The sequence below is a fragment of the Bacillus rossius genome, chromosome 1, assembly GCF_032445375.1.
Source record: "Bacillus rossius redtenbacheri isolate Brsri chromosome 1, Brsri_v3, whole genome shotgun sequence".
NCBI lineage: Eukaryota > Metazoa > Arthropoda > Insecta > Phasmatodea > Bacillidae > Bacillus > Bacillus rossius.
Window position 1 is genome coordinate 37016007 of NC_086330.1, and position 10356 is coordinate 37026362.

The 10356-nt window shown below is 34.0% G+C and overlaps 1 protein-coding gene across 1 annotated transcript; it reads left to right on the top strand.

Moving 5' to 3' along the window:
- Positions 1–1452: 1452 nt before the first annotated feature.
- LOC134534776 (eukaryotic translation initiation factor 4H) lies at positions 1453–8129 on the top strand. The gene has a single exon (XM_063373350.1). It carries the CDS (start codon positions 1568–1570, stop codon positions 2414–2416), a length of 849 nt encoding a protein of 282 aa, XP_063229420.1. The 5' UTR covers positions 1453–1567; the 3' UTR covers positions 2417–8129.
- Positions 8130–10356: the final 2227 nt, after the last annotated feature.

The window sequence follows — 10356 nt, forward strand, 5'->3', positions numbered from 1 at the left end:
ACGCAGTGATACCCTACTTGATGTAGACCTTAGAAACATGGTGATGATTATTTTCCTAACTCCATGTGATGAACACACTCACTCTGTCTCTTAAGTGCATATATATTTTGAAATGACGGTATTTAGTATATTAGTATGTTTTATCGTACATTTGTTTAAGCGCTCTTCACAATAGCTCGGCGCGGCGCGATCTGGCGACGCGATGAAGCGATAGCTCGCGATCTAACGCGAAGTCGCTGGCTGTACACTTCACAATGGCGCGACGCAGCGCGATACGACTGGCGAAAAAAAAATGTTGAAACAGCCTGCTATCTGCCGGCGACATCTGATAACATATAAGTAAATACAAAGAAACTATGTGGATGTATTTTAAAATTTTCTCTTTTTTGTCTGGCATTGCTTATCCTTATGCAAGTGTACTGTAACTAAGCATCGGTGAAAAGAGGCATGAATATAAATCGCCATGCAGTAAATGTTCACAGGCAGAGAGTGTTGTTCTGTTTACTATTACTTGATAATAATAATAACAGAAGATGGCACACAAGGCCCACAAATGCAAATAGATTGGGTCAAGGGGACTACCATAATCTTATCTCAGAAATGCGATTAGGAGACAGTGACAACTATTTCGTATTCATGAGGATGTCTCCTAATGAATTTGATGCGTTGCTGCATATTGTTGATCCAATGTTACAAAAAAAATTCTCACCGCCTACCTTTGAGCCCAGCAGAAAGACTGTCGATGACACTAAGGTATAACTTGCTAACTTGCGTTTCTAGTGCAGATATTGTGATTTTGTAAGTACAGACACTTCTTGTAATTGTTTTGAATTTGGCTGATTTTTTTAAAAAAAAAAAAACGGTACCTTGCAGCAGGAAATTATTTTACATCAATATCACTTTCCAGATACCTATTACCTTCTATTTCAATCGTTTGTTTACTAACAACTGATATTCTTATAACTCTCCGAATTATTGCTTGCGATTGGCTGTTTACTCTTACGTCATCAGCGATTTCGCCCGCCGCGGCAAGGCAGTCTTGTCGCTTGTGCTCACGTCGCGAGCTGTCGCTCGCCGCGAGCGATGTTAACTCTGATTGGTTGGTATCGAATGATGTCACATCGCTACGCGTCGCATCGCGCCGCGCCGCGCTATTGTGAAGAGGCCTTTTTTTCTTTTTTTATTCAAGTGAATTGTTGAGTTTTCCGTTCTATTGTCAAAGTGCTCATTGGTTTATCTATGTGACACCTTAGTATGACTTCTCTTATTAAACCCTTTTTTATTATTTCCTTTAAGCATTTTAAAAGCTAGTGTTTTATTTTTATATTTATTTGTTAATGCATAATAAAATGTATTTTTAAATTTGTGTTTTGTGTAAAATATTAAGTTGTATTTATTATTGTTTTGATTATTATTATTATTATTATTGAATGGAATTTCTATTTTGTGACGTTGGCCTTCCTGTGTATGTATTTGGCTGCAATGCCAGTAGGCAAAAACGTTGTGTGCTTTTTGAGTTTGTTTATGCACAATCTTCCATTTTGTTCAATTTTGGTGGGAAGAAAATATGTCTAGACGAGGTGATCGTGGATTTAGAAACAATTTCGTGGACGAAGGGAGGCCAAAGAGGCAGTTGCCTACTGAACCACCATTTGTTGCGTTCGTTGGAAACCTTCCTGAACACACGGTGCAAGGAGATGTGGATAAAATATTTCAGAGTGCTTTTGAGAGAGACCATATTAAATTGAAAAGTGTTCGCATGGTTAAAGACAGAGAAACTGATAGATTTAAAGGTTTTTGCTATGTGGAGTTTGAAGATTGTAATGATTTGGAAAGAGCTTTAAGTGTAGATGGGTTACTGAATGTAGAAGGCCACTGTCTGAAAATCGACGTTGCAGAAGATAAGAGAGATAAAAGAGGAGGTTTTGACAGAGGACGCGGTCGCGGAGGAGGAAATTTTCCACGAGGAAGAGGAGGTTTTGAGGCTGGTGGTAATTTCAATGACCGTGGAGGACAGAGTGATTTTCGAAATGCTGCCGGAGGCTACGGGGCCCGAGGCGGCCGTGGCGCTGGCCCGGCAGGCCCAGGAGGTCCGGGCGGCCCAGGTCCAGGTGGAAGTAACTTTCAGGACGGTGGGCGACGAGACTGGCCGCGAGGGGCTCCCGCTGGCAGAGGGGGCGGACCGGTGAGCGGCGGTGCGGGTCCCGGCGCCTGGAATCCCCCGAGGGACCGGCCTGTCGCTGACAGACCCAGAGAGTCCCAGCCTCCGCCACCTAGTGACGCTTCATCGCGTCCCAGATTGCAGCTGCAACCACGGACAGTCAAAGAGCCGTTGAACCAACTGGCGGAAACTAGCCAAGCTTCCAAGATATTTGGAGGAGCTAAACCTCGAGAAGAGAAATCATCAAGCAAATAAGTCTACAAGACATATTCAACTTCATTAGTTATAGTAGTGTGTTACAAATAGCTTTTGTTTGTAGCCATATTGTTTAAAACATGTAGTTTCTCTTGCAAAATTGTTTTATTAGCTCTATTTTTTAATCAGTTGCCACTAGAGCCGAACTAAATTTATTTAATTGTACATACAATATGCATTGTGTCTTTCAGAACAATTTTATATGTAAACACTTTGCAAATTTCGAATACCTTAAAAATTTGCTTGTACAAAGTCTATTCTGGTATGATTGGTTATTGTGAATGCACCCAGTGTGTTTTTAACTTTTTGTGTTAATGTATGTATGAGTACCTACTGTAGTTTTAGGAAGAATGTAATTTCTCTCTGTGGTTTGTATTTGAACCAGAATTTAGATTAATAACTTCATTCTATTTATTAATGTTGAGTTATTTTTACTTTGTTGTTTTGGAACTTTTGTACTAGTTCAGTATAACATGGCCATTGGTGAAAGTTGTACAGGTTAATTTTAAGCAAATTTACATAAACTAATAGCGTCTGACTGATAAATTACAGAATGAAAGTTCTGGATGGTTAACACTAATACTACATAATAGAGGAATTAATTTATTTCTGGAAATTGACATTTAGACAATGGTGTTGAGTGGAACATATTGATAACTGTAAGTTTTTTTAATGTTACAGCTTTTGATTTGTTACTGGTGGTGTGTAGGTATTATTTAATGTCTTGTTTTATCAAATTTGTTTTATTTCAATCCTTCTTGTAAGTAGAATACTATGTGCATAAATGATATGTGTGAAGAGCTACACTGTATCACAGATGTATGTACTATATACCTATAAATAGCCAAAATATAGTTTTCAAGTAATTCATTAAAGTAATTGTATTTTTTTTTTTTTTTTTTTTTTTTGGCTACATTTAGTTTAAATTCTATGATATAAATATTGTTTCTGTTTATGGGTGGATTTTTTTTGCTTATTTACCTACTTTTTAAGTAACAAATTAATGTAGTGATCTGTTTGCTTGATTTTTCTACTGGTGTGTTTATAATAAATGTTAATTCTTAGAGCTGTTATGATTTATTTATGTACCTAACTGGTATGTTGTGAAATAGGAAACATGTTCAGTAGATGACCATAATTCCATAGTAATTTAAATGAATACCTAATTTGCTACTGTTACCCGCTAACTACATACTAGGAGTCTGCATATAAATTTTTTTTTATATTCATGAATAATTTGACATTCGATTCAACTTTGAAATGAAATACATACATACATATATATATTTATTTATTTATTTTAATTATTCATTAAAACAAAAGAAAATATTACACTTTATTGAGAAATTAAGACTTTTGTGGAACTATATATAGATTTTATTTACATAAAACAAATAATCTGTTATGATTTTAAATGTCTAATAATGCTATTTTTTTTCTAATCAGTTGGATCAACAAAACAATTTTTAATTTTACATTTCTCGATTATGTTTCCACACATATAAGTTTTATGTATAAATCATATTACTATATGTTAAATCACTTGACTTATATAAAGTGTAAAAATTTTATAACTTTATTTTAATTTTAAATATTAGTGAATATTTTGATATTTTATTCGAATAAGAAACAATATAAGCAGAAGCCTAGCTACCAAAACCAAAATATTTTTTAACGAGCTTGTGAAAGCTAAGTATTTTATAAATACGATGAATGTTGTGCATGGCAAGCTGGTGATGTGTACCAGGTTTCCGGTAGTTTATATGGCGTAGGTATATAATATTCTCGTGGTTGCGAGAATTGTTGGCTTTGAGCAGTTTTGTTAATAGAGTTTGAACAAAATTTATTGAAGAGCATTTTTCTTGTTTTGCAGTTCAACCTAGGTACCTGTTCTGAGCAATGTCTAGTAATTCTATTGTCGGGCAGCTAGCTTACTGCCCTCAATTGGACTCTACTGAACAGTTGCTAGGATGTTTTGTTCTATCTTGAGTGTGCTGCTGAGTGAAGACATTATTCAGTTTTAATAGGGTTGAAGCAGCAATATTGCAGCATATTTTGGTAGCATGACAGACTGTTGCAGTTTTGGGGTGAATGTGACTCCTACATAATTGTGAATATTTTTGTGAAGTTGTTCCCAGATAAAGTGTTTAATGGCTGTATATTGAGTGTTTTCTGGGCTTATTCTGAGGGATAGGGTAGCGGACAGGGAGGGATTGTTTGGTGTGCCGTCTGCTTTTTGAATTTTATGATTTGTCAGAACCATTCAAATATTATTTTATTTGATATAAAATGGGAATTTCTGTAGAGATTAAAAAAAAATACAAATACATACATGATAATAATGGGTGGTGTGTATAATTAAGTGGTTTTGGCTGTTTTAATTGCAAATGTGAATTTTTTTTAGTCATTCATGAGCATGTTTGGTATGAAGTGGAATTAGCTTATGCACGATTAGTAATGTAAATATGAATTACTGCACTGGAAAGTTTCTCTCACAGTTGCCTAAATTAATTTCAAATGTTGCATAGTTATCTTGGTTAGGTATTTGATTAGGCAGTCTAGATTTTTTTTACTTTGTCGGGTATTGAGTTTGGTCAACCTGTCTTTAGTTTGTTCGTACAAGTTTCATGTAGGCAAATGGATGGTGCTGAAAAAAGTTCATAAATTTGGGATTGAAGTACAGTGAAATGTGTTAAATGTGTCAGGCTTGATATCATAGCCATGCAGGATTAGCTATTTTACTGAATTATTGAACGTCAGTACAGTTTAACGGGAATACCAAAGCAAAATTAGTTTGTACAGTACAATGGTAAATGTACAGATGAGAGTTGGTCTTCAAAAGAAAAACTTTGCAGGAATGTACCCAAGAAATGTAAAATGTAACCTGCTAGAAAACAGGAAACACTATTGATATGAAAACCAACAGTTACTATAAACTCTGAGGGAACCATAAACACTGGTGAAGGTAAACAGCTAGTGGCTGGATTGGTTGTTTGTGGATTGCAGAATGTGCCGACTGATTTAACTGTACTTCCCGAACAGTATTTTTTTAATGTGCTGTTTTTCAAAGCTTATTGTATCACTGCCAGTTCTTGTAGGCTTGCTGGCACCAGATTGTGTTTTGGGCTTTTTTCTTTGCGTTTATTCTGCTGCTGACCCAATGGTTTTGATTCTTTGGACGTAATGTAAAGAGGCATTATAGTTTATGTAAGGCTATTAATTAAAAAAAAGTGCTGTAAATTTTGACTTTTTCAACTTATATAATGCCTGTATCTTAACAGTCTTTTAAATACAAATTATTTTTATCCATTTTAATTCGTGTGATAAAAATTTTAGAATTCAACTTGGAGTAACAGTATTTTCCTGTTTAATTAAAAACCTGAAATTACAATTTGAAAAGTGGTAAAATTATTTTAAAAAAAGGTGGAGAATTCTTAAATGTATGTAACATTATTACCATAATCAGTGTAAGGGATTGGGGGGGGGGGGGATATAAGGGTGGACGGAAGCATAAATAAAACAGCAACAAAAAAAATATTGATTTGTTTTGTATGCAGTGTTAGGTCTGGCATATCTCATAACTAAAAGCTCTTGTTTCAAAAAATAATGCTATGATCATGAGTTAGTTAAGCGATAAAATTGCAACTAAAGCAACTGATTTGGTGCTTATTTGTAGGAGTAGATGTTAACATAATTTATGTTTTCATTTTTTCTGTAGTATGTAAGGATAACCATGCTGCGAGCACACATTTATAAAATGGACTTAGCATATATGTATATACTTTGGTAGCATGGCACAACTCTAGTTCACCTTGGAAACTGTGTAAAATTGTGTGAATTTACTTGGCAACCAATTCTAGCACACAAGGGAGAAGCATGACTTAATTGACCTGCATTTCTCTACATATCCAATAGCGCACAAATATTTTTACTAACTAGTAACTTGTGTGCAGATCTTACATAATATGTTTATTATAAATCAGGTGTTTTTTTAAATATAAATTTAGTTCTTGAAAATTGACTTTCCTTTCGGTTGCCAAGGTTACAGACTCCATTTTGGGAACCAACTTACAGTAATAAATTCTTGTTCTCAGATATCTCCTAAAATGATTCTTTAGCATAAAGGATCCTTGAAAAATACATCTGGAAGGATGTGAGACATTTTTGTTACCTTCTAATTAATTGCAAGGATCTTCACAGAAGTGCTGCTGCAGCCTTCTGTGAAAGAATGAGTTGCTCACGTTTTTTCAAGCATCTTCGTGGCTTTGAGGAACGACACTATCTTGTAGTTATTGTAATGTTAGTCTGTTGCCAAGCCAGCCAACTGCTGTCTACAGCCTCTTAAGATTTTTTTTTATCTCCGTCATATGAACTACTTAAACATGTGAAAATTGAAAATTTGTAAACCAAATGACTACCAAAAAATATGTTTTCTTTGTTGATATGCCAGGTTGTGTTTGCATCAAAATAATTAGGATATCCTTTCACTGGTAGTTTCTCACTGAAAGCAGCCGTGACATTCTGGGATCCTTTGGTTAATGCTGCACTGTTACATATCCTTACTCTTCTGAAACAGCGATAGCTTGTCTCTCATATTTATACTGACATTTTATAGAGACAAGTTGTTGGTTTTAATGCTGTCTTGGGTTGAAATAAAATACTTATCAAGAATTCAAAAATCTTCTGACTTAGCACCACTGTACAATGCAAATATTATAATAACCATCTTAACCTAATGTTCAAAATTTGTCCATAGCACTGGATTTCAAAGTCTCACATTTCAGGAAAATGAAATGCTTTCAAAAGAGATTATTATTTTTTAAATAAATTCCAATTATATTTGCATGTGTTGCAATTTTTTTATTGAAAAGTTCTTTAAGCTTGGACAGTATATACTTTTAAAAATTGTAACAAGTAGGTACATTTATTAGTCTTGATATCTAGCTACATCTCATTTGTACGAACATAACATTAGCTAAGTGTAACTTACTGCTGACTAAGGTTTTCTAATTATGACGAGTGTAAATGTTTTTGCTTTTTATTTTGTTGTTGATTGAAGTTTTGTATCATTTTATTTCTTAACAATTTTAGTGCCTTTAAATTATTATTATTTTGCATTTTTTGTTGCTGTTTGTCTTGTGGGTGTAAAATGTGAGGTGTTTTTGTAGGAAAAAAATAGTTGAGAAGATAGTTGTTACAATTTGATAACATTGGATATATTTAAGTTAAGAGTAAAACATTGAGTCCTTTGAGTTAAGACTGGTATTAATTGATCAGCAAAATTCTGGCCTTATGTTTCCACAAGGTGTTGCTAAAGAAATTGTGTTTAAACTAAGTCCAAAAAAATAAAGAGTGGTAGCAGTAACTAGTGTTTTGAGGCAAATTGAGAAGAAGAGTCTGATATACTGTGAGTGAATCATACATTTTTTAAAAAAAAAGTGATCTAAGAGACAAGTGATTATTGATGCAGCAACAAGAAAAATTATTCAAGGAAAAAGAGTTCCTTAAAAAAAGTTTTTATTGTATAGCACCAGGAAATGAACACTAATGATTCTTCAAATGGGAATTTTAAACATCCATATGGATCAGAGTTGTCATGCTTGAATTGCACTCATAAGACATGAAAAAGAGAACTGCTAATTAGTTTTACAATAATCAACTAATTGTTAGGATATTCCTATACATGTACATATAATAAAGCTGTGAGAAGGGTTTTGTCTGTATTTTTAAATTTTGACTAACCAAACAATTGTTATGTGCATAACCAAACAGAAATGTTTTTAAAATTTACTCTCATAAAGTTTGCAGTCATTTCAACAACATATATTTTTAAAATTATGGTAGCCTACTAAGTGTCATGAGAGGTAATTGTGAAAGATAGAAACATCTTAAGATTTTTTGACTGCAATTTTTTTTTAAATTTTGTGTTTTGTTTTTTACATCATCGAATAAACTTACTACCATGTGGTTTATGCTTTGAATATCAGTGGGATTTTCATACAGTAAATTCAAAATCAGATGTTATAATTGAGACATGGATTTGTTTACAGTTAATAATTCACTAATTTGGTGAAGTTATTAAATATAAAGTAGTAATTTTAGACAGAACATATTGAAATTTTCCTCCATTAATGAAAAATTAAACATTAACTGCATCGAAAGTTCGATGAACAGTCGCATCTGCCCCATGAGGTACGATTTTGGCAGATCCTTGGTGGTGAAGGGAGTGGGGGGGGGGGGGGGGGGGGGGGGAGAAAGCAGTTGAATGAAAAAAATAAATCAAAAAATTTTCTCCGCAGTTTGGAAAAGCAGTTATTATCCAAATTTAGTTGATTCGCAACCCTTTATCTCCAGGCTGGCACCGAGGTAAGGCCCCCTCACTGTGTCCGTTTGTGATTTGTGATAGAGGGGTTTCTTGTTGGGCTTGCTCGAAACCCCACGTCATGACTGATCCTGGGCCCAAAGGAAATCTCAGAAGGCACTTTTTTATCACACGGGGAAAAATATCACATCCAGTGGAGCATCAGTAGGTCTATATGATTTGTTACAAATCAAGCTGACTAGCATGGCTACAAATTTTTGCTGTCCATGTGGTTCTTCCAAGTACTGGGGAAAACCTAGAAATTTACCCATTCACCCTGCTTACCCGTAGCTACACTGCATGATTAAAATGAGACTAAAAGGAAACTTATTTTCAATTTTTAGTGGAAGAATTTGTGGTATAAACTAGACACTTAACTAGTTTTCAAAAAAGGTTCTGTGCCTAGGACACATGCAATGATTATTAGTTATGGGTCAGTTCCCAATTTTCTCAAATTTGAATCTTAGGTGTCAAGTCTCGAAACATAAATACAAGAATTTTAAAACATATTTTAAGTTGGTGTTGAAACATTCTACCCTTTAAATGGTTGTTTCACAAACTATAAGTTTCCAGAATCAATGGATATTCTAATTTTATTTATATGAATACATGTTAAAAGTACAATATCTTGGGGAATGTTATAAGATAGATGTAAAGAAAAAATCTACCTAGTAAACTTCAGATGATGCAAGTGTTGAACTTTTTTAATGTACTTTTTTTTCCCTGCAATATTTTCCCTTGAATGTCAAATCCTTCAAACAATAAGGATTTGATGGTATTGGAGGATTGGATTGGCCAATCCCTAGACTATTCAATGGTATTAAGGTATGATAGCATAATCTAATCTGCAGCCACGTACGAAATGACCTGAACACCAATTCTGCTAACAAGTGCATTTGTTAAATGCTTAGTTTGAGATAATCCACAACCCTGGACTAGTCACTCCAAATTAAACCATGTACTCTCAACATTTCTTTTAACGACCAATGCCAGTTTAAGGAACATAACATTAAAAATTGGGTGGGTGGATGGTTGTGGGCAGTGGTGGTGGTAACAAGGGATATATGTCTAAAACATACCACAATTTTTTTTTCTTCAAACAGTTGAGAAACCCCAAATGTGAAAGTGGAAATATCTCTGGTAAACAGTTATTACAACTTTTAGGGTCTGCAACAGTTGTCACTACAAAAAAATTATTTTTGCAGATCAATTATGTCTAGGAACGCTTTGAAAAAAAAAATCTATTTGGTATACATAATGTAGATTTTATTACTTGTGATTTCACGCATTGCACGATTCTGTTAATACAAAAAATACAATCGCAAATAGATAATTCTTCAATAATTCATCTCAAAATATATTTACATATTCTGAAACTTGTATCCTAAAATAAATATGATTGCATGCTCTGTCTTAGCTCAATGCTTGAAGAGCATTGACTCTTCTGGGTCTAAATTACTCAAATTTATTATAAATAAATTAAACAGTATACATTTAACAGACAAGATTAGCTAATATGATCAGGTTAAATAGTAATGTGAATCAGTTGGCAACAATTAGCACTGTTATGGGTGTGGTA